Genomic DNA, 24,165 nt, shown 5'->3' on the forward strand with positions numbered 1-24,165 from the left:
ATGGAAGGTCAGCAGTAAAGAAAGCACATGCTAAAGTGCTTCTGTCTTGTCAGTTGTCTTAAAATGTGTCTTTTACTATCAATACTTACAACAGCTGTGTCAAAATCCAGGGGCTGCATCCTTCAAAGGCCGTATCTAACGGCATAACACAATTATTATACTATATTTATTTATCTAGAGCATATAATTCTTTATCAGTCTTCTATCATCTTGGCCCCTTATCTGCTGATACTTCTCACTCAGGAACAACAGGGTCAGTGAAGTCTTATTTCCTCTTACTGTGTTTTGCAATTCTTACATTAGATAGATAGATTATTTAGATAAATATAGTGTAGACAGATTCTAGGCTCACACAACAATTGTAAACGATTGTGCATCGTAAACTATTAATCCACCGGTCAGGTCTAACAGCAAGTAGGATGCAGTGAATGAAACTAGCTCACCTCAGCCACCTGTCGCATTAAAACGATGCTTACATGTTCTGGCAAGTAATCAATTACTATAATATTAATAAATTATGATAGGCAAACACAAACAATCTACTGCAATAAACTTTTGTGATTGTGGAGCTTGAAAAAGAAAAGGAGATGGATGTATATCTAAATGTATTTAGCTAGGCCTTTAAGATATTAATAATATACATTATTAATACAAATCCATCCATACATAATTTATAAATAGCCACTGCCTGTGGCTAATGAGAAATGACAGCACATGTCAATTTTGTTGGTTCCACAACTCCAGAAGCTGACAACAATTTTAATACAAAGAGGGGAAATTGTGGAGGATCTTTTTTGATAAAGTTCAAATTCTCTTTTCCATAAAAAACAAAATAAAAAGTTGGCCTGTACAAATTTCATCATCATCATCATCACCATCAGCATCATCATCATCATCTCAGTGAGCACTTGGCGAGGACACAATCATCAAATGACAAGACGTGAGCAACAGAGGGACTTTAATTAACTTTCCAGCAGAGACGAACTGAAGAACCTTAATTAAATGAAGAGTTCTCTTTATGAGGCTTTTGTTGTCCTCTTGTGGATCCTCCATTAGTAAGACCCCCGGCTTGTCAAAAGCGCCACCTGGTGGCTGCAAAACAACCTGGCGAGCCATCCTGAACTGTTTTCATGTGTACTGGTTATTGTTATATTTGTGCACAGACTTATTTGTCATCAATGCAGAATCAATTTATGATCGATTGATACATGCAGATCAGTATAAGCCACACAAATGACACATTGTTACAATAAAAAAAAGTGTAAAATAATACCACATAAAAAGAAGAAGTAAAAGAAAAATACAGCACTGAACAAAGTTTGGAAAATAAATAACTTCTCAAAGTGAACACAGGAGCGGTTCAAATTAAAAATGAATTGTAGGCACATGCGGGTGTGTTTGTTTTCTTTATCCTGCAAAGGCTGGAAAAAATAGCCTTCAGGCTTCAAGACTCTTAAACAGCACTTCAGGTTGTCCTAAATGAAAATCATTTACAGCATTGACTGAGGTTAAACATCATCGTCATCATTGGCTCCCACACTTTTGTTTTTCATTCGCAGCAGAAAGGAAAACACTTGCACAAAGAACTGAAGCTAATTCTTGAGGAAGGCCCCACACAGAATACATTTGATGTGCAGAGTGTGATTATCATGTGCATATGGGACGGCCCGCTCTTGTGTGTTTTTTTTCTTTCCTTTTCGTAAAACTGGCTTCACATGGTGACGCGTTCCCTGACCGGGCACCATAAGCATGGCAGAAAAGCACGGTGTGAGAGTGTTTGTGGACCACTCTCCGCTTCTCGCATGCATTCGCAATGGCACAGCAAAGATGCAGCAATCCGAGATCTTTGGATGGAGACAATATGTGGGTGCTTTTGTTGCAAATCACTGAGCTCAGCAGTCACGATCTAGCAAACGTCATCCGCATACATCGGTTAAAACCAACCCTCCCATCTTTTGGTAAACTGCTCACAGCTTGGGCCAATCTTTTCCTCTCGCAGAAGCTCGGCTCTTCTTCATCTTTCGTCACACACGTTCCCGGGTTCAGCGTCTTCGCCGCTGTTGATGTTGACAGACTGGCCATCCTTAGACAAAACGTTTGCCTCCTTTGACGCCCTCCTCTTGGAGTCACGAGCAGTTTGCTGTAAAAAGAGAAAAGAAGCAGGCTTTTGAAGGTCATGTCATTTAAATGTCACTAAACTGGACTGGACAGAGAACGAGTGGGCGAAGTTGGACAACTCAGGCCTGAGTCACTGAACATTGAATTGTTGAAGCCCATAAGTGGAAGGTTAAATAGACTCAATGAAACACAAAGGTTTTTGTTTCTGAGATTCTGGAAATTGAAATTTGTTAAGCCAAAGGAATTTATTTTACTGATCTTTGTTAATTATTACATTAGTTTTGTAAAGGACAAAAGCATTTGTAACATAATCCTGAAAAACAGAACCAAAGACATAAGAGTATTTCTAGCTCTTTCGCATTAATGTGTCAAAACCCATTCATTTGTAAATAAAAGATTAGACAAACAGAAAAAAAATTAAGTAATCATTAGACTCAATCTTCAGTATAGATATTTATGAATATTATTAGATTGGATCAAGTGTATGTAAATCGCTGTATAGCTTCTGATATTTAAATTAATTTCACGTCTACACCTTGATGAACTCCCCCCCCCCCTGCCCCCACTGCCACATTCTCTGCCTCATCACAATATCCCAGGACTGACTCAGTGACTTATTTATCTTGAAGTGCAATCTACCGGTTTTACTCATGTGCCAATATTTTTTACAGTGCCCATTACGATGCTTCTGATGGGATGCTCTGATGGTTTTTATCCTTCTTACTATTAGTTATTAATTATGAATGTGGACGGGTGAGTGTGTAGGAATGTACGTAGCATTTTCTAGGTGCTGCATGGCACATTTTGCTGTAGTATTTTGTGCAATGACAATAAAGCTTTCAGAATTCAGATTTGTAAATAGAATGACGGATTATTCCCCCACACAGCAGTTTATTCGAGTACCATTTGTATTACCATACGCTCTAGGTTTACTTCATCACCAGATTTAGCATAATGGCACTGACACATGCTTGTTTTCTAGCTCTATAGTCTGTATTAATGTTTGTTGTTCTTAGTGTGTGTCTATATGTGTGTCCCTGTAAATGTGGACTATAAATGTAAGAAAGTCACACATGTCAGCCATGCTATGTGCTTTGGACCGGTCCCCGGTGTACCCCCCCTCTCGCCCAATGTCTGCTGGGATTGACACAAGCTCCCCCCTCCATCCCTCAAAATGATATCCATAGAATACATAAGGATAGATAATGGACGGATGCAGATTTCTCCCACGGAAGCCGTCGTTTTTTGGTACATTCTGGGGTCAAATCCCTCAGGAAAGTCGCGTCTGATTCTGCAGAGCACCACCGGAGCGATGTCAAAATGCAGTGATGGAGTTAAAAGCAGGGCGGCCACATGCTGTCAGACCTGCAGGTGACACCTACATCACTCAGGGAGCGTCTGGGTCTCCTCTGGTGGTTGGAGCCGGAGGTGTTGAGGCCCTGCTTCCCACACTGGGTCCCTGTGTTCACCGTCCTCTTCTCTCTCACACCGGCCTCCAGAGCTTTACCTTGCAGGAGCACAGTATAGAGCAGCTGGATTATTTCACACAACACACACACACATACACACATTAAAGATAACAACAAAACTGCCATGTCAGGGAGTTGACAGCTGGGCAGTTGTGTTTTGAAGGGTTCACTGGATCCTATCCGTGATGTTGTATCATACCACACAGCAGCAGAGGTTGGATTTTGAGTGTAATGTGGCCTGTGGTACCTACAGTGAAGGATAAAGAGATAAATAAAGAGGGAGAGGAGGGGAGGGGGGGTTCTTACTGTTCGCCACCGGTAGAGGAGTCTCTATGTCGGTGTTGGTGAGCCACGTCGACTCCGTCTCCCTGGTCCAGCTCTCGTGGTACCTCGGCTCGATGATCGCGTCCGCCCGACTCCCTCCGCAGCCCATCGGGAAAAGCATCCACGGCAGGTGACGCCGCAGCTGGACACGGACTGAACGCGGCGCCGCTCGGGCTCGTGTCTCAGCACAGCCGCGGCATCATCCTCCTCTTCATCCTCCTCCTCCTCCTCCTGCTGCTGCTGCCCGGGTCCTCTACTGCAGCCCTGCCCGTGGACCGGTCTCCATCATCGGCCTGGAGATGCTGCTGCTGCTGCTGATGGTGGTGGTGGTGGTGGTTGATGCCGCTGTTCTCCCTCCACACACACAGCTGAGCAGCATGAACACACACCACAGCTGCCTGCGTCATCACAGGGGGGTGGGGGTTAAAACTGCATCCAGTCTGAACGCTGATTGGCCCTGAGTGTGTGAGTGTGTGTGTGTGGGGGGGACATCATCCCCACCATCATCCTACAATTACAACACCAAACATTTATATTTTCAGAAAATGTTATGCTGTTTGTATATTAATGAGAAATGTATTGTTAGTGTAGGTTAGTTTTAGTTAGTGTAGCTTTATTTTAGACCTATAGGTCCATAATTGTTCAAGAAGATAAAAATTGACTTCATGACAAAATACTTCAAAGGTCATCAAATCCGCTGGGATTAAAAAAATATACATGTGTTTCAAAAACACGAATGGAATTGTCATCTAATTTTAAAGCGATAGTTCATGAAAATCTTCAAAATAAAGGATATTAAAGCAAATTTGTTGATGTTATTTGAGGAAGTGGTCACCGGTTAATTCAATTGCATTGGATTTGGCTGCAATGCTGTTTACCTCTGAAACTCGAAAAGTGCTTCGTGGACTCAAACACTTCACCCACCCCTCCATCGCCATAGTGGTGAGTAGATAATGAGTGAATTTTCATTTTTGGGTGAACTATCCCTTTAAGACCCTTGTAGATTGAATGTTTTCCCCAGGTCTAGAGTCTCTCCAAGTTTTCTGGCTTCATCTCTCAGTTCAAATACATGCAGGTTAGATTAATTGTGGACTTCAAGCTGCCTGTGGGCAATGAGTGTTAATTGTGTGTCTCCGTATGTCGTCTGTGTGATACGACATCTGACGTCCTGCCTCTCGCTCAGCTGGGATTGGCTCCAGCTTCAAACAATAAGCACTATAACTTATGAATGGATGCACAATGAGAATACAAAACAAACAAAGTGAGCTGAAGCCAAGTATTTTTCACACAGAGTATTTATTCTCACATTTATTTTTAGATATGTAGTTCAATCTTCAATTATACAGACAATATAGTACTTTCACATAGACCTATCATTATTATTCTTAAAATGCTTCATATACAGAAATCAAGGGAGAGCGAACAGGCAGCAGACATGTTGCGTCTTCATACTGTAAAATGACTCAGTATTTCACAGGATCACAGCTGGAGGGGGAGGAAACAATGGTCAACATCTACTTGTAAACAGACAGTCCTTTACGTGGAGCTAAAAACACATCACCTACAAAAACTCAACAAACAAAAACACATTGACTGATCTTTGAATCTTTAAATAAATACTATATTGAACATATATTAGTTATTTCTTCCTGTGTTTTCCCATATTTGCTCTGCTCAGGTAACTTTAAATGAAGCAGGAAGACAAGGGGGGGGGGGGGGGGGTGGGGTGACGTCAACAAAAATGCAGCATTTTACACGACCTGTGTTGAGGGAATGTCAACCGTTTTGGTGGGTGCTGTTCACCTCCACGTACGAACAGGAAGTGACGACAGAGGAACCACATTCAAGTATATTAGAACAGAAGATACGATTGGAGACCAGTTCACTCCTGTGATTTATCTGACTTTACGTGGAGTCACTAATCGATCCTCTGGTTTTCTCACAACCTGATATGATTACACCCTGGAATGTGCCAGGAACATGAGAGGAAACACAGAGAGGTTGTGGAAATAAATTAAAGCTCATCAGATCACTGCGGTATATGACGATGATGATGATGACGATGATGACGATGAATCTAGACTTTGAAGTCCAGCAGGTTGCAGTCGATCTTGTAGTAAACATAGGGGTAATACTCCTGCTGGCTCAAATTTAGGCCTGGAATGTCCATTGCGGCCTGCAGGCACAAAGGAGAGATATAAAAACAAATGATTAGTATATATATCTTCACTTATTGATATATTTCAGTATTTTATGTATTTTCATAAATGTGACACCAGGCCATCATAACGCATGAATAGAAAAAGATGAAAGACGAACAGCAAACTGAAGTCCAGTGAAGAAAATGTATGGTGGGATGTTTGTCCATAGCAGCAACTAAAAATAATAATTTAGGAATTTTGTTTTATATATATAAATATATAATCTTGGCACCTGTGGTCTTTATTGATAGGACAGAGACTAAGTGCGAAAGCAGGAGAGAGACCTGCAGCAAAGGGCCGGGTCAGAGCCGACCCTGCCGACCAGGTGCTTGTCAGAGTGTGTGTGTGAATGAGTCTCACATCGATGACGGCAGCACTGCTGTCCAGATGTTTGTACAGGTCGTACAGCACCTCCCTCATCTTCTTCATGTTCTTCTTGTTGGGCTGAAGCAACATGGCCTGGAAGTTGACTGGCAGCCCGTATCTACGACACACAGCGATAGCACAGGAGCACAGATGAACGCAGGAATGAAGGGAGCCGTGCACCTGCTGGTAAACATCACTCGCTGTCAGGTCTCAACTGTCTCACCTCAACACTGACTCCACAAACACCCGCAGAGCTTTTATGTGAATCCAGGCAATGAAGGCTTCACTGAAATTCACCTTCAGCCATCGCACCAATGGCCCCTGAAAGAACAGCAACAGCATCTCAATGAACACATGGACATTAACACCAACATACATTTCTTTCCTGTCATTTTTACTTGTTTAAATACAGACTATATTTTCACAATAAAATACTGGTGGAAAAGAAAAAGAGGAAAACAGGAGGCGTACAAACTGCTTCTTCTTGTCAGTGGACAAACGTGTCATCTCTTCTTTGTCTGCCTTCAATTCCTCCTCATTGTACTGGAAGTCACGCACTGTAAACCTGCGTCAGGACACACAGCACAGACCTGGCAATCAGATGTCAGCAAACATAGATTGCCACGACTACACACACACACACAACACACACACACACTCAAGTGCACTCCAGAAAATTGGCTCTATATGAGCACATACTATGTGTTTATTTTAGAATTGGCTGTCTTTTTTTTAGCACACAACAAGGCAGTGTATGTGTTGACATATATACGTAGCCCACTTCAATCCTGAGCTGTCATCAACACTTGATCTGCGTTGGATTTCCCAAAGGGTAATCCAACCTCAATCACGGAACGATCAGCTTCAGTTCAAAACAAATGGTTTAAAAAACAAAACCACATGTTGATCCTTTGAACAGCTCAAATTGTGGTGACGAAAGTGAAGTAGGGTCATTTACTTGTTTTCTCTGGCCTTGTGCTTGAAGTCGTCCACAGCTTTCCTGAAGAGAGTGACGCTGAACAGGCCGCTGTCGTGGTCTTCGAACAGGAGCCTGGACGGGGGGGACAGGACACAGGACGACAGAGCAACGTGAGAACTGGAACACGCGTCGCACACGTCACACAAATCAGCAGCATTTGTTACGGGGGGAAATGTCACACAAGTTTACTGTACACTTCTTAAACCAAATACACGTTTTGTATTAGGTATTACATCAACATTAAGAGTCAGTTCCATGTGACCAAGTTGCTCAAGGATTTATAAGCAGTTTTAAGGAAGGTATTATTAGTGGAGCTTATAATAATACCTATTTTTTTTTTTATAAAATTATAAAATTACAGAAAAACTATTTGACAAATGTCCTGCAATCCTCACAACTCAAAATATCTCTCAGGATGTCTGGAGAAGTTTCCTGATTCCAGGTCGTATCCTAAGCTAGTGCTCAATATCAGTCCTGGAGATACATGTTGCTAGGCTACCACATCCAACTGACCCTGTCCATCCGGACGTCTCAAATCACCTGCTCATGTTGGCAAAAGGTCAATTACCTTCCACAGGTCAACCACATTATGTTTCCCATTCTAATATGAGTCAATTGCATTTTGCAGGTCAACCGTGTAACGTGTCCAATTAGCAAAGGATGAAAACCGAGTGGAGAGCGAGGGAGCGAGGGGGGGTCAAACCGCCTGATCTTAGGAAGTTTAGACGAATTGAGATTAAAAACTGTAAACTAAAAATATCATAGAAATCATTTTTTTAAGTGCATAGGGAAATCCTGGGAACTCACAATATTGAAAGAAGAGTTAGATTAATAATAAACAGAAATGAGATGATGGAGATAGTGGCATGTATCGAGACAACAGGAATTTGCTTTGTCCTTGGCAAAGTGTAGGTCAGTTAAAGAAATAAAGACAAATTAATCAAACAAGACTTTTGTCTTCTTCCCTGGAGCTGATCGACCATAAATTATACGCAAAAAAAAAAGAACACAGAACAGACTCCTCTAGAGATCCTTACTTAGTGGAGCGAGGTACAACCATCTCAGCCAGCGTCTCATACATCTTCTGCCAATCTGCGTAGGCGATCCTGATGAGGGAGGAGAGGGAGAGAAGACAGCAGCGGATTTTACATTTGAACGATAGCAGCGCTGATGTTCTCAAATAAAAAATTTAAAAACAGACACCATTTTAATTTGATGCATTTCATATCCAAAATGTTGTCGGTTTGCTGCATGTAATGGACATTGTGTTGTTAAAAGAAAACCACTTCAGGAAATTTGCATATTGGATGGACACATAGTGATGTGTGTGCACTTACTTTGGGACGACTACCAGCATAGTGATCAGATACTCTGAGTCCAGTACAAAGTCCTCCTTCTTCACTATGTCAGCCAGACTCCTGGTCATCAAGCTCCCCCTGCAGGAGGACAAGTGACAACACACAGGAAACATGAGAAACGTCTCTATGAACAGCCTTCAGCAACTATCTAAATCTCATCTTCCGTTGTGATAAAAGGAGATCTAACTGTATTTATTATTTTATAATCATTGCTAAATTGAGTAGGGGAAACAGTATTTGACGTTTGACACATTAAGATTCAAGGCCACGTATAAAGAAATGTTATCTTAATCTGAAGAAAAGAATGACATATTTAAGGCAATAATGTAAACGGTAAACAAAAATACAAGGGACAATCCTCCATCTTGTCCTATGCTCTAAAACGTGTTGTACTCACGCGTTCTTCCTCTCCAGGTTCTGCAGATTTCCCTTCAGGTTGTTGTAGGCTGAAGCTCTGGCCTTCAGGTCATTGTCGATCTGAGTTCCTTGCTGTGAACCAAACAGGAGAAGGTGGCGCCTGTTAGAGGCCGGTTCCACTGAGGAGCATTTTTCCCGTTCTGACCAGACAACAAACTGTGTGTACAAGTCATCGGATGTTTCTTGTTAAAACAAACCTTAGCGATGATCTCAGAGATGTTTTTCAGGGACTGTTTGATCGGGTATTTAGCCATGTCCCACTGAAATCTGGTGATATAGGTGACCAGGTCAACTGCAAAGAGTAGAACATATAAATCAAAGCAATAATCACATCCACTTACATGGGTGATATGTGCTATAATGATTGTAAAGCTGCATATATAGAACCATATCAGTTGTTTTTATTTATGTTCATGTATATAAAAAGGGACAGTGCAGGCTAGCATACATCTGCAGATGGTAAATACAAACAAAATGTACAATAACATATAGACACATACATAGACATGTGTATGTGTCTATAGGTTGACGGGATTACCTCCATTAGCCAGTAGGTTCTCCTGGACTTTGTCTCGGCTGTCCTCCAGAACGTCAGCCATGTACTGAGCGACCTTCTTCACCACACTGAAGCACATGATGATGATGATGAGGGTGAGGAGGATGATTGGAGATCAACATGATGGAATCAGAGATATGAAGAGGAGAGAGGGTCAGCAAAATGTGATGTGTGTTCATCACAACTAAACTCTTGAACAAGTGCATCTTGGGAAGTTTACCTTTCCACAAAGGTGTCCAGTTTAGTCAGCTCATCGGACAGACCCACTAACACGTCTAGCGTTCCGACCTGAGGGAGACAGGAGAACAAGATTATAACGAAATGCCTCATGGCCTTGTTTCCCATCCTCTCATTCATTTCCTACAGAGGACAGCTGTGTTTAACCTTGAGGTCGGGGATGTTGAACTTGTTGTTGGTGGACAGGTTGTTGTTGCGGGAGGTGGCGACCATCAGCTTGTCCCAAGTCTGCTGACACGTCTTCTCCCCCGGAGCTGAGATCAACCAGAATTCTGTCATGGCTGCAGGCAGGAAGTTTGTCCACGGGGTCTCTGACGGCCGGAAGGTGAGAGAAACATTGTTTATAAATCTTTTTTGTCAAGGATGCTGATCTGCTGCTGTCTCTGACTGAGAGGGAGTCTGGGTATGACATGAGGTTTGGCTTTATTTTTAGAGATGGAAGATGATGAGGAAACAGGGAAACTAAAACATTGTTTAATTCATATCATGGCAGCTGTTACAGAACATTATGGGCAACGTTCAAACAAAATTAGCAGGAATGTATCGGACATTTAATTTGAAACACCAGGGATCTCATGTCAGGTTTTATCAACAACCAGCATCCCCACAGATTTCTCCTAATGCTTTATTATGACATGATATTATTACACTATAAATTGACACAGTTGATGACGAAGGTTAGAATAATTTGACAAGACCCAACAAGGGGATATTCTGCATCTAATATAATTAAAATCGACACATCTAATTGCAGTTTTGAGGCATTTGTACTTGAATATGTTTAATTATCGCTCCTTAAACCTTGTACTCCACTAGAATGCCAAAGGAAAACCTTTTCACCAGTTACCAGTGACTCTTTTCAAACATAACACGAGTCACCGACAGTAGATTTGGTAGCAGAGGCTGGCTCCATCTCAACCAGGGTAGAAAGGCTCATTCTATGTTAATTTTTCAATAATTATAAACCAATAATTGAATGCAGTATATAATATTTAAAAAAAAATGTAAAGGGAATGGTTATTAAAGAATAGATTTGTAGTTTTACTCAACACAAACTTTGATTTACAAAATACACTTTGAGTGTCATCATTAGTATATTTGATAAAGTAAAGAGTTGTACTCTTCCCCCACTAAACCAGCAGTGTACTTGTCCCTCCATGAGTCAGAGTCACGTTACCGAGGCCTATGTTCCTCTTTTCAGTTTTCCTTTGCCTCAGATCTCAGGACTTCCTCTCGTGTCTCAGTGCAGCTCTGACTGATTGTATCAGGAAAACAGGGACAGACGTGTCTCCGCGTCTGCTGATTGTTTGTCATATGATCAGTGTGTGTGTGTGTGTGTGTGTGTGTGTGTGTGTGTGTGTGTGTGTGTGTGTGTGTGTGTGCTAGTGTGAGTCTGTGAGTGTGTGCGTGGTGGTGGCTAAACACTGATCTAGCTCATCGTTTAAAACAAATACAACCACACAGGCTGCTGTTGCTGTTCAGATGCATTTTGTCGATCATCTTCCAAATGAAAAATCAGAGACAGAACGCAGGTAAATAGATCTGCTGCGTTGCTGGACCCAGTGTTAGCATCCTGCTGAGGGCACGAGCGTGTTTTTGTATCGCAGTGTGTCTCCGTCACGACGTCCCGAGTCGGTGCGTGTGGTCGCACTCACCGGTGAGTTGAGTGGCTGCAGGGTTCGGTCCGCACGGTTCTGTTCAGGCGAGTGAGCGCAGCCTCGGGTTCATAGCGCGGATCGCGACAGGTTTTCAATCCTTCAACACGGATCTATCTCACCGTCAGCTGACCGGGCCGATGCTGCTGCTGCGCGTGCGCACACGCCGCCGAGCTTCTTCTGCGCTGGATTCACGCGTTCGCGGACCGTCGTTATTTTCAGCATCCAGACGTCAATGTCAAAGGTCAGAGGCAGAAAATGTCCGTGTCGAGCAGGGACTTCATTAAATAAATGAATTAACACCTGGACACTATAGGTGCTTTAAAGTCATAGAGTGCGATCCCTCAAAACCATGAGCCCCTTTAATTGCTCTCCACACCACAAAACTCTCTGATTACTCCTGAAATAACTGCGAGTGTTTTTGCACATCTTAAATCAAACATTTAATTTTAGTCACATGCCCATTCTTTCCTTTTTCAAACTGCTACTGCAACTTTGCACGCGTCTCTTATTCATAGTTTTTCATCTCTTGTATTTAGTCTCTGGATCTTCGCTCTATGTGCAATGCCCCGACATGCTGCTGTGAAATAATAAATTCCCAATCTGGGATTAATAAAGTACATCTATCTGTCTATCCATTCATAAAGTATATAGCTGTATATCAGCGTCAGAATCTGGTTTTATTGCCAAGGAGGGTTACTCATGATTACGTGCTCTCCATTCGTTACAATGCTGATTACATAATTTCCGATGGGGCGTAAATGCAGCATGATCGTTTGTTTTGACAGCTCGGTCAGTGCGTCTCAACATCGACCTCCTGTGGTCAAATGTAGCCACTACATTATCTATCGGTTCCGACCATCGACTTTATATATACAGTTTCGTTGCTATCGTTGTGTGGCAGTAAAGCACAGGCTGTATTTAAAGCAAATACCTAGAAGTCAACTGCTCTAAACAAGTCCTGTCCATAAATCTCAAATGAAATGTGAGTTTAATTATATACATATAGTCAATTATTTTCAGTGAGGTCAAATTATCCTGTAATTATTTACAGGACAAATCGTTCCTACATCTATTCAAAAAGATCTGCGACTTTTCTGATATTTCACTGCCACATGCACAGTTACTGGCTGAAACATCCGGCCACTTCTGAATTCCTACAATTTGATCATTTGTCCTGGTGAAGCATTCATATCTTGGAAAATGTTTTAATTTTGGATTTGTGGGTTTGCCGGGGTTGTAGAGAATCGATTATATATGCTGTTTGTTTATATCTGTTACTTCTGGTTGCCAATTACATATCGGAAACCTGAGGACAGTGGAGGCATTTAGTAAAACTAAGTGGAACTGAAGCACAAACAAAGTCTCATTAGCTCCTGTTGTCACGGACCCTGATGTGAACAATGCTTTACGCTCTACATAGGGTTGCATTGTTGATTTGAGATGGTGACAGTGTTAAAGAAAACAGCATCCAACCCTATAAAAATGATTATCCAAACTTTCATTTCCACTGTTCTTGATCCTATAATTGTACATTCATAACCAAAACATCGGTTATTTGTTACTCAACACATGACAACACTGATTTGAATTCTAAACATGAATATAAATATTTAATTACAACATTGAAGTATCATTTTTTTTTGGCAGATTATTGCCTTGTTTTAATTGCTCTGTAATGGACTTAACCTTTTATTTTATATTCGGCAATCACTTTTCCAATAAACCTTCACTTGAATCCCACTCGTACCAAAAAGATATCCTTACAAGACAGTTCCTGGAAATCACTTTTGGCCCAATTTGATCAGTTATTTATAGTATGCGCTTCAGGGCTTTTAGCAATAACCTCATAGAATGAATCCATACATTGAACCATTTCCCCTGCTCTCCAACAGTAATGGATGCCAGCCAAATGAGATATTACAAAAATATTAATGTCAGATCGCTGCCAGAGGACTTTCCTTGTTGTGTAGACTTCAGTCTTTGTGTGCACTGTCTAGTGAACACAGTGTCCTTTGGAGTGACTGTCATAAAGCCAAGATAAGAGCTATAGGACGGGCAGTCGGATACACACACACTGCACCGGCACCACAGCAACAGTCATACGACTTAAGGAGGCTGCAGGCACAGTTTTTTCAGCGTTTTTCCAAACTCCTGACTTCCATGCTTAATCAAATACATTTTGCTCAATGAATATCTTCCCATCAAACTGGATGGCATGACCCATTCAATCATCACGGTCAAAATGAGGCTAGAATTGAGTGTGACAGAGGCTTAGAGACTAATCAACAAAATTCTTCAATAAGCTCTTAAATCTTAGAATTCCATCAGACACAAGAAGGAACCTGGTGAAAGTCAAAAAGCAAAGACAGACGGAGGCATACTTTAAAAACTCTTTACGTCTTTGTGTGAATTCAGAAAAAGGGTTTACAGGCGAGTCGGCCAGTAGGGTCAGGATAACAGCATGCTTATTGATTGAGGGCTGGGATTAGAAGGCTTTTGGCCCACTGACCTTCTCGCCCTCCACTTTCACTGTCAGCTTACGAACACACGAATGGCTTCAAGGCTCAAGAATGCTCTCTGAGGAAAAATCAGGATGAACTTCTTGGTCTTTCATTCACTGAACATCAAGATGTCAATGAAAAGGACTGTATGTTGGTGAATATCATGGTGTGTGGCTGTGTCATCATCAAGGAAACAGTTGAAACTAGCATCTAGCTTGCATTCTCAGATAGATTTAATTAATAGGTATATCCTATTGAATTAAATTGATTGGTAAATTTTGTAATTATGTATTATAAAGTGTCAAAATCTGAGATATCTTGAATTTAAATTATTACATTGAAATGTCATTTCTATGAGTGAAAACATTTACCGGCTGATGCAAGAGCACGACCAGTGGATTAGCTGTGACGGACCCATTAGACCAGTGTGCACATCAGCTAGCTGAATTATATTTGCGGGCTATTTGTTGCTGTTTTGTATATATCGTTTTGCGTTTGCGTTTTGCGTGGTCCATGGACATCCATGGACCAGTGAATCTGCTTTGCTTTTTAGGAAAATGCTTTGCTTAGGACCGAATCGACGGGCCGACGAAGCTTTCGTTTTGAAGCTGGTGCTGGGGCGACCCCTTGTGGCAAAGAATAATGCATACATAACCTTTAATTATGGAGAGTCCAAAGTTTTGCTCACTGCGTAAACAAACAACCTTAAAGCTTATCCTTTTTTTCTGTTGTTTTTTTACGTCAGAAGAATGGGCCCCCAAGTTACTTGGACTGTATTGGATTTGGCCACAACACTGTTTACCCCTGAAACTCCAAAAGTGTTTTGTGGATTCAAACACTCCATCGGCATAGTGGTGAGTAGATAATGAGTGCATTTTCATTTTTGGGTGAACCATCCCTTTAATGAACTTTGGACATCTATTAGGTAAAACTGTATGGTCCAGTGGTTACAACGTTCTGTGCTTATTTTGGGCTTTGATTCCAAAAATAAAAGGAAGAAGATATGACTCAACGTTCTGTTGACAGTGTGAAACAAGAGACAGGGTTCCATCCCCTGTATCGCTCATGCGAAGCCGCACAAGTGCATCTGTGTTGTCGGATCACAACACGGGCGGCGGAGGAGCATCAGCAGCGGAAAGTTTACGCTTCTTACGTAACGTGAGCAAAAATCGCTGATCCTTTGCGTGCAGCGCCGGAAACGCATATTTGGCGTGTCCGAGGAAAAAACCCCGCGCGCCCATTGGCGGAACCGAACGCCGGGTCCCGCCCCCCGCTCGGGTCGGTTGATGAACCTCCCCACTTCCCGTGCTCGGCTCCACTCGATCTCCACCCACCAGCCCGGAGAGAAGACATCGGCCCGACCCCCTCCACCGTTCCTCCGAGAGAACATATGGCCTCACCAGTCCTCGTTCTTTCTTTCACCGCTGTGCCCACTACTCTTTAAAAATTCCGCCGAAAAAGAGAAGACGATTTTCCAAAACATTCTGGCCGTTATCTCACGTAAGTACCCGAGACGCGGGGAGGGAAGGGAGGCGCTTCCCCCGGCTGAGCTCCGTGGATTCGCACGTAACATGGCGGGCTGGTCCTTCTGCCTTCCTGCCACACATGACAGACCGATTCATTGAGTTGGGGTTTTTCACGCGTCTCCCCGCTGTGTTCCGCTTTGCCGGCCATTCCCAGTTCCGTAGTGACACCCGGGTCCACTTCCTGCCCGTGTGTTGTGTCCGTGCTGCGGCTCGTCTGTGGTTTATGAGTCAAAACCCCCGGCGCTAACACGAGCTTCTTCTGTCGCCGTCCACATTAGCCGCTCTCTCGCTAGCGCCATGTCCTTCGCCATAACGTTCGCTGTGCTAGCTGTGGTTACACGTTTGTGTGTTTCCTGTGTACAAATACGCGTGGTACAGCTAATGTTCAGTGTGTTGTCGTGATGACGCGTTGTTTTTATTTGATGATAATAGTGTTCGTGAATATATCTGCTGTCAAGTTGGGACTCCATTTGCGCCGCTAGTACGCATGCGCGGGCTGTAGTTAGACAATCGCAGCAACGTGAAGTTATAGTTATTAAAAGCAAATAAGTCAGAAAAGATGTGATCGTGAAGTTATATTAAGATGATTGTTTTCACATCATGCAATACTTATAATTATTACATCATGTGTTTATTATAGGTTTAAAGACTGATTCTTAGTCCTGAGTGAAAGTTTAAAACTCTTCTTTATTGGTGTTTTTCTTTACTATGGTGTCATAAGCACTAGGATATATTTGTTGTTGTTCTTTAACTTATACCCCATTAGATTTCAAAGAAAAATACAGGACTTTTAACCTCACTACTTTCACATCACAATTCGAGTTGAAGCTGGGGGATGTGGACAAAAGTTATTTTAAAAAAAATTGCAGATATTCATAATTGTCACGGTAGATATCAAATGACTATTTCTGTTGGGTTTATAGACAGATTTTTGCTACCGGGTGGTTTTACATTCTTTTTATGGGCAGAGAATGACAGCCACCGTATAACTGCAGATCAATTATGTGTCACACCTCCTCACTGTGTTCGGATAATACACGGGTAATATATCGATGTTTATTGAACTTTGTTATGTTGTGATAACTGTTCATATTGTTTCATTGCCCACACTCTAAGCAAAGAGGTTTGGGAGATGCTTAACTGAACCTGTCAAACTTTGACCACAGTCAGGACAAATATGAATCCATGGGCGACAGACTAGCTTAGACAGTGCTCCACGGTTCTCCTTTCTTGCTTTGATAAACGTACAGTACATGTCCTCTCTAAACAGTGACTGTGTGTTGAGACCTAATCTTCATGTGTTTGTCCATCAGGGCTCCCCTGTCTCTGTACAGGTGTATGAGCGCTACCCAGAGGGCTTAGGGGCAGCTCTTTACCGGGAGCACTTTGACTTCAACGCTGAGCCACCTTGGGATCCTAGCTGATAGCGGGACAGGTCCATCTCCTGACTTGTCCATGTGAGTGACTGAGTGTGTGTGTGTGCACACATGCATACATCTCATAGCAAAGTCCAGGATCACGGTGTCCTGCGTAGAATTTGGCAAACCACAGTGTGAGTTAACAGGTTTCTTTTTGAAAATCAATAGATTTAAATAAAAGCACAATGAGGGGTCTGGAGTTTACACAATTACTTTTTGTACATAAACGGATGTGGCGTCTCTTGTTTGGAGAGAAGTTCTGTGAGACTATAAATAAAAGAAGACTTTTCAAAATACTTCATACATTGTGTAATGTGTAGATGTTGTGGCTAATTTTTAATAGGTGCTATGCCTGTGATAGGATGATTCAATCTGATTAAAACTAGACATATTTATTGTGGTGATGCTAATGCTTTTTCTGTCTCTCTCTGTCTTTTCCAGTTTGTTGCATACCGGCAGGACCCCATTGGCTCAGTCGTGACCCCTTGACTTGTTTATCTGTTCTTTATGATTGTCGGATTAGCGGAATACGGTTGAGATGAAAGGACTCGCTGACAAACCCAGCTACATCATTGAACTTCTGGAGGCAGGAGTAACCCTCGACGATGTCATTGACGGACACATCTGCGAGCAGACTCTGGTCAGTTCAGCTTGTAGAAGAAATTCCCTGAATCCTCCAGACCACTTTCTAAACACCTTCAGTCGTAGTATAATGTGCAGCAGATTTCCCCCCCGTTGAGACAATAACCCGCTCCGTTTTTAAGTAGTTTGACCAGTTGCTTTTTTGAATTTGCTGCAAGCTTCAATTTCTCTTGTGTTCACAGGTGGAGAAGAGCGCGTTTGTGGTGGGCGATCTTGGTGCCCTGATGCAGCAGCATGCGTGCTGGCAGAGCACAGTGCCACAGCTGCAGCCCTACTACCCAGTGAAGTGCAACAGCAGCCCTGCAGTCACCCAGGTGCTGGCTGCCTTGGGCCTGGGCTTTGTTTGCACCAACAAGGTAAAAATCAGCTCAGATTAATTTATTTATCTCTTTCAATCTGCCCAGTGCTTTTTCCTCTTATGATGCCTCCTAACATTTTTGGGCCATTACATTACAAGCACCTAATTGATTACTGTTCAGCTGATGACTGTCGCCTTTTCAACTTGCAAAACAAACTTGGTATTTGATTTCATGTGGCTTTTAGACTTTGTGGCATCAGTTTATCTAACATGATCATCCTCTTTCTCCTCAGGCTGAAATGAACATGGTTCTGGAGCACGGGGTGCCACCAGAACACATCATTCTGTCAGGTGTTTGCAAACAGCTGGCCCACATCAAGTACGCTGCCAGGAACAACATCCAGTACCTTGTTTGTGAGAATGAGGCAGAGTTGTCCAAGATTTCCCGTCTACACCCGAGTGCAAAGTAAGTGATCAAATTCTCAGCAACCGTTATTTGTCTTGCTCGGACAGATTATTCATTCATGTGTTGATCCCTGGCTAATACGTTTTGTTGGTGCTCTTCTAGGTTGCTGCTGCAGTTGACCACTGAGGCCCACGCGGCTGAGACCAGCATGGCCATCGGCTCCTCTCTGAAGAGCTGCCGGCACCTGCTGGAGGCAGCCAAGGAGCAAGGCATCGAGGTGGTGGGCGTGACCTTCCACATCCCCAGCTCCTGCGAAGACCTACAACAGGCTTACACCCATGCACTGTCGGACGCCCGCTGTGTGTTTGACATGGGGGTGAGTACAGTCTAGAAAATATCTATACCATATAATAAATATATCAATACAAGATTCTTTATTGAACCTCAGTTTCTTTTTAATGAAGGATAATAACTCAGCCTTTGTCTGTTTCTGTTTAGCTGGATCTGGGCTTTAACATGAACATCCTGGACATTGGTGGTGGATTCACAGGCACAGAGTTTCAACTCAAACAGGTTTGTGTTAAACAGCTGGGACATGATTCATGATGCATCAGTCCGACTTCACAGAGGAAACAATAAAACATTACCTGAACTTTACATCAACTTTAGAGAAGATGCCAATTATCAGAGTAATAAAATGTAAAACCTCCTTAAAATATGTATAAATGCATATTAGAGTAAAAATTACTTTCACATGGGAAAATCTTAATTTTGATAAACAACCCTCAACAGGTGGAAGAATTTGACAAATTTACAATTTAAGTAACACTGACAGATCTCGGCTTTTTTTTTTTTACAGCTCAATCATTATTTATATTACCTCCCACTAAATCACACAGAAAGTCATTTCAGGTTGCTTCCTTTTTCTGGAAACACTCTGACTGTGTATTTTGTTGAACATTGTGTGTGCAGGTTGAATCTGCAGTCAGGCCGCTGCTGGATGCTTACTTCTCCCCAATGTCCGGTGTGCAAGTGTTGGCTCAGCCCGGCAGCTTCTATGTGGCCTCAGCTTTCAGCCTGGCTGTCAACGTGATCGGCAAAAAAGTGGTGACCCACTGCTGGGACAGTCTTGTTCAGGGTGATTTGCTTAATTCACTTGCTTCATTTTCCACCACAATCGGGTTAATTCTGACCTTAAGAACTCTCCCAGCACCCTGGTTGTGAGAATGTTTTCATGGTTATAGGGTAGTTCTCATATTTGTGGTTTATTACACATGCTGTTACATAATAAGTCATGTCAATCAAGGTCAAGTCTGACTCTTGAGACATCAGTTTGTGGCTAATGTTCTACTTGTCTGACCCGGTGACTCTCTATTCATTCACAGGTGAGAACAACGAGGATACTGAGTTCCTGTACTACATGAATGAGGGTGTTTATGGCCCATTCAGCCGGAAGCTGGTGGGAAACTCCATCGCTGCCCCGTCAGTGCACAAGGTTAGTAGACCTCCCAGTCAAACCCTTTCAAGAATGAATGGAGCAGCTGAAAATTGTATTGGGGAAAGTGGCTTTAATTCATTATGAGTTTTTAAGGATTAGGGTCCTTGTTGTTTCAGAAAGTGATCTGTGTAGACTCCAATACTTTGAGTCTGGGTTTAAAATGGTGTCGTCCTGATGTGACATTTAGTCAAACAGCGATTGATACCTGAAGTGAAACTCCAGCCGGATCAGGACCGTCAGCGACTGTTAATAATTAATTTCCTCTAATGCGCTCTGTGAACCTCACATTCCCAAAACAACTAAAAATAACCTTAATCACACGGTGTTGTGTAAACGCAGGGCTGCAGTTCGAGGTAAAATAGAACGTGACCTAGAAATTGTGTTGCGATGCTTCCTGGTATTAACGTTTCCGTACACACCCTGACCTCTTGCATTATGGGCTTGCAGTTGTAGTTAGTGGTTATTGACATTGTGTTTGTCTTCTAGATAATAAGCAGTAGACAGATAATCATTAAATCTACTTTTAGCCACCACCGGACTACAGCTAATCGTCCATGTTTCATGTAATGAAGATGTTTTTACAAAGCATAATTTCTTCGCCTGCAGACTGAATTGATTATCATGTGTATACTCCTCTCCTATTTTACAGGGTATGATTTTATATGTTCAGTAGAGCTTTAACTGTGACAGAAGTTGACTATTGCTTTCCTCATTGCACATATTCATGACACTGTTTCCTCTCTGCAGCGTGGGCTGTGTGCTGAGGAGACGGCCTATCCCAGCAGCCTATGGGGCCCGACTTTGGATGATCTGGACCAGGTGGTGGATCGCTGTCTGTTGCCCCAGCTCAGTGTGGGAGACTGGCTTCTCTTCTCCAACATGGGAGCGTGTAGCCTGGATGAGTCCCTCTCCTGCTCTCCCCAGCTGCCTGTCTACTACACTGTCTCCACCTCTGACTGGTGAGTACGTGAGTGATTCATCACTAAAGCAAGCATTGGAGGAATGTGAATAGTTTTCCAAGAATTGATCGTGATGATTTGTGTTGTTCACAGGTACGAAATGCAGGAGGCTGGTGTGGCATTGGACAGCGCCATGAAGAATTTCTCCATGGTCCAGTACAGTGCGTAACTACCCTCGGCCCCTGTCCTCTATTCTATTGCACAGACCCTCCTTTGCCTGTCCTTTCACCAAGTAAGTCAAGGGGTCAGCGTGGTATTTAGGACCAGGGGCTAAATGTGGTCAACATTCCAGCCCACCTCTGAAAACGCAGTGTCCGACTATTTCTTCCAGGAATTTGACCTTCCTAACCGCCTTCAAATGGTGAACAATTGTAGTTTGATACCTCAATTGTCTAAAATGTTATCTGGAAGAAATGTGTATCTTTACTCCTCCCCCTGATGGACTCCAAAAACTTGTCCGCTAAAAGAACTCCAGCCCATGCTCAAATGACTTTATGCAACAAAATGGACGACTCTCTGGAGATGGGACCCTCCAACTTGTTTGGGGTGGTTTATTTCCTAATTATAAAAAGATTCAGTTTACAAATGTACAATTGATTTCAATCCTGTTCTTTCTTGATTACTTGTTGACAGTCTTGTAAATCCTGTATCTGTCCAACACACATTTTGTCTGTAGATTGTCTGTACAAAGGATCGATGCCTTGTGTCCATTCTGTATTTCAGACCCCTCACTTTGCAGAGTTTAAATTAAATTATGACAATGATGTAACCTTTTTCTTTATTGCAGTTCACCTCAATGCATCTTTATTTATTGGATTCAGATATTACCGGGACATATTTAATGCTCCGTCTTTGTGTGTTTCGCCCAGGTATTATGCTGTGGCCCATCTAACAGTGTTTTCCTGATGAGATATCAATGTTTTTTTGTTTTTTTTAAAAACGCTACATCGATATAAGTGTGCTGTGATTGCCATGTGACCTCAGTGGTTCCCCTCTACTCAAAGCGCTTGAAGGAAATGCTATGGGAGATTCTCTTTAGGCTGAGCTAGAGCTTCAACACGGAGAAGCTGCATACACCCAAACGCACTCCTCACCTCATAGAGAGATGCTAATCTGGTTTTATATGCACAAGATCTTTTTCTAGGTTAAAGAAATACTGTGACAATTAACAATGCAGCCCTGTTTTTTGTTATAAGTTTGTCATATCAGTGTCTCTTGAATGGGGATTGGTCCCCATACTCCCAGGAACTGAAAAACCAGCAAAGGATTGTTTTCTGAAACATGCTCGAACATGTATGTTGTGTATGCAGCGGATATAGACTTACATGTCTTTATCTTTTGTAATAAGCCATGTTAGTTAAACACAAATGATGAATAAAACGCCTACATTTCCTCACGCCTCTCTAAAGATACGAGGGACATATTGCAGTCACTTGTACAGCTCAATCATGTCTGATGATATTAAAGATGACCTGACTCAACTGCAGTTTTTAAGGAATCCTGCCCTCATGTTAAAAATTACTAATGTATTAATTACATGCTTGTCTAAGGCACTAATGGACCATAGCCTGTTTTGACTGTAAATTGTGCTTGTTAAAGTAATGAAAGTGATTAATTTAATACATTTCTGACTGAAATCATTCATCTTGTGTTTGTGTGATCTTTGGCGTTGGAAGGTGGAGCAGTTGTCGATTGCCACTCATGCTCTGGATAAACGTGTCACTGTTTGAAAAAATGAGTCACAACCATATTTTTCTGATCAGCTATGAATTTTTTCAGTCCTGAATATAAGAAACAATCTGCAGGCCAGATTTAGGGCTAATGTTTTTTTTGTGGGAAGGTACTGAGATCCTTCCTGCTGCACATCTTATTAATATTTAACAACTGCAGTCATTGAAAGCGCTTGAGTATATATTTTTTATCTCCAAAAAATACATCTTGTCAACTCTTACAAGTTTTTTAGGGAATTTGGCCTTTCAAATAAATTGAATGTGCTTGAAGTTGATAGTGTTGGGAACCTGTCATACGAATGGTTTAAGCTGGTTAGTGATATGTATTTTTACCAGGTGACATTCTGTTTTATCGTCTGTTAGATGAACTGTGTATTCTATGTAATTCGACTGGCCTTTGTGGTCCATTCATCCTAATAGTAATGTTTTTGATGATAGTAGTATAGAATAGTTTTGATTATCAAAGAAAAATGAAGTCTAAGCCACCGGCTCAGTCCCTGTAGAAGATGCATAACAACTCTGGACAACAATGATTCTCACTGAATATTATTATTAAGCAACTCTCGCTAAAAATAAGTATTTTTGGGAAGGAGAAAAAACTGCTTCTGTTTCAGTGTTAATGAGACTGGTCACCTATTAATGTGAGTAAATTAGTTAAGTGGAATCAACTGTAGCTCTGTTCTGTCGTAATAACAACCGTTAGCCCATCAGCTTAGATAACAAACACAGAATATGCTAAACTCTGCAGTAACAGAACAAGAGCTCAGCATCTACAGTTTGTCATCTCCACCTTCTTGCACCTGTGCATTTGAGTATCTAATCATTTATACGCTGCCGAAGATTTAGTCTTGACATTAACATATTTCCAGAGTCAAACATTGCAGCAGATGTCTTTAGCCCTTACTCATTCTGAACCTCAAACATCATTAGAGTCGGGAATATCCAGGCAAATGTTTGCACACGTGTCTGATGTCAACAAGATGATGCCATTGATTTCTCCATCATCTTTGTGAACTATCGCCACAGAAACACTTCCTGTGGGTTATATGGGAGAGAGGATAACCAGTGAAGGAATCACTTCCCTAAGAGGAGCTGTTATAACTCCATTCATGTGTCTTAGTCACTTTAGTCTGGCACTCACTACACGTCATCAGGGGCTGAGTGAGCGCACGGTATGAAGCAGAGGTGGTCATTCTCTATTTGATCGAGGTGGCGGTGATGATGATGAATAAAAGGTGATTTATTAAGTCTGCCAGGAACAAAGCTCTCACTCACGTCACAACACAGAGGGGATGGAGTCGCACTTTCATGATTGAGGAGTTCTTGATTCACGGCCTGTTCAGTCTGACAGAGTACGATTGCACTCAGAGCTCTCGATTTTGATTGGTGGCTCTCTGATTGGTTTAATTGCATAACCTTGTATTGGTCGGACCAGAGGGGATCTGGCTGATTTGACCTTATCAGTCAAATGTTGAACCGAGTGGTTGCATCACTCCCAACACGG

General features: G+C 42.1%; 3 protein-coding genes across 4 annotated transcripts; 1 reads left to right on the top strand and 2 right to left on the bottom strand.

Annotated features, from left to right (window-relative positions):
• Window positions 1-1,048: 1,048 nt before the first annotated feature.
• si:ch211-215i13.3 (brain and acute leukemia cytoplasmic protein) lies at window positions 1,049-4,032 on the bottom strand. Its single transcript, XM_053447020.1, has 3 exons — window positions 3,894-4,032; window positions 3,501-3,625; window positions 1,049-2,140 (listed from the first exon to the last, which is right to left on the bottom strand). Exons 1-3 carry the CDS (start codon window positions 4,030-4,032, stop codon window positions 2,015-2,017), a joined length of 390 nt encoding a protein of 129 aa, XP_053302995.1. The 3' UTR covers window positions 1,049-2,014.
• Window positions 4,033-5,188: 1,156 nt separating this feature from the next.
• atp6v1c1b (ATPase H+ transporting V1 subunit C1b) lies at window positions 5,189-11,837 on the bottom strand. The gene is made up of 13 exons (XM_053446473.1): window positions 11,681-11,837; window positions 10,173-10,336; window positions 10,009-10,076; window positions 9,771-9,856; window positions 9,430-9,524; window positions 9,213-9,304; window positions 8,795-8,893; window positions 8,495-8,563; window positions 7,437-7,529; window positions 6,950-7,043; window positions 6,702-6,799; window positions 6,473-6,596; window positions 5,189-6,087 (listed from the first exon to the last, which is right to left on the bottom strand). The coding sequence occupies exons 2-13, from the start codon at window positions 10,302-10,304 to the stop codon at window positions 5,989-5,991; spliced, it is 1,149 nt and encodes a 382-aa protein (XP_053302448.1). The 5' UTR covers window positions 10,305-10,336; window positions 11,681-11,837; the 3' UTR covers window positions 5,189-5,988.
• A 3,663-nt stretch (window positions 11,838-15,500) lies between these two features.
• azin1b (antizyme inhibitor 1b) lies at window positions 15,501-22,571 on the top strand. Of its 2 annotated transcripts, none has more exons than XM_053446875.1 (11): window positions 15,501-15,684; window positions 17,024-17,262; window positions 17,570-17,768; window positions 17,953-18,126; window positions 18,362-18,534; window positions 18,637-18,850; window positions 18,973-19,047; window positions 19,447-19,612; window positions 19,860-19,969; window positions 20,720-20,931; window positions 21,025-22,571. In XM_053446875.1, exons 3-11 carry the CDS (start codon window positions 17,667-17,669, stop codon window positions 21,098-21,100), a joined length of 1,302 nt encoding a protein of 433 aa, XP_053302850.1. In that variant the 5' UTR covers window positions 15,501-15,684; window positions 17,024-17,262; window positions 17,570-17,666; the 3' UTR covers window positions 21,101-22,571. The 2 variants fall into 2 exon arrangements, with proteins under 2 accessions (XP_053302850.1, XP_053302849.1); XM_053446874.1 differs by having other exon boundaries at window positions 17,024-17,167.
• Window positions 22,572-24,165: the final 1,594 nt, after the last annotated feature.

Source organism: Pleuronectes platessa, chromosome 18, assembly GCF_947347685.1.
Source record: "Pleuronectes platessa chromosome 18, fPlePla1.1, whole genome shotgun sequence".
Classification (NCBI taxonomy): domain Eukaryota; kingdom Metazoa; phylum Chordata; class Actinopteri; order Pleuronectiformes; family Pleuronectidae; genus Pleuronectes; species Pleuronectes platessa.

Excerpts from the sequence above, each read along its gene's own strand:
- si:ch211-215i13.3 (XM_053447020.1), bottom strand. The coding sequence starts at position 4,032 with ATGCTTTTCCCGATGGGCTGCGGAGGGAGTCGGGCGGACGCGATCATC. Across the intron at positions 3,626-3,893 it reads TCCTCTACCGGTGGCGAACA|GTAAAGCTCTGGAGGCCGGT; the intron begins GTAAGAACCCCC and ends TGCTCCTGCAAG. Across the intron at positions 2,141-3,500 it reads CCAGACGCTCCCTGAGTGAT|CAAACTGCTCGTGACTCCAA; the intron begins GTAGGTGTCACC and ends CTCTTTTTACAG.
- atp6v1c1b (XM_053446473.1), bottom strand. The coding sequence starts at position 10,304 with ATGACAGAATTCTGGTTGATCTCAGCTCCGGGGGAGAAGACGTGTCAG. Across the intron at positions 9,857-10,008 it reads CTGGACACCTTTGTGGAAAG|TGTGGTGAAGAAGGTCGCTC; the intron begins GTAAACTTCCCA and ends CATGTGCTTCAG. Across the intron at positions 6,088-6,472 it reads GCAGTGCTGCCGTCATCGAT|GCCGCAATGGACATTCCAGG; the intron begins GTGAGACTCATT and ends TTGTGCCTGCAG.
- azin1b (XM_053446875.1), top strand. The coding sequence starts at position 17,667 with ATGAAAGGACTCGCTGACAAACCCAGCTACATCATTGAACTTCTGGAG. Across the intron at positions 19,970-20,719 it reads CTGCCCCGTCAGTGCACAAG|CGTGGGCTGTGTGCTGAGGA; the intron begins GTTAGTAGACCT and ends TCCTCTCTGCAG. Across the intron at positions 20,932-21,024 it reads ACTGTCTCCACCTCTGACTG|GTACGAAATGCAGGAGGCTG; the intron begins GTGAGTACGTGA and ends TGTTGTTCACAG.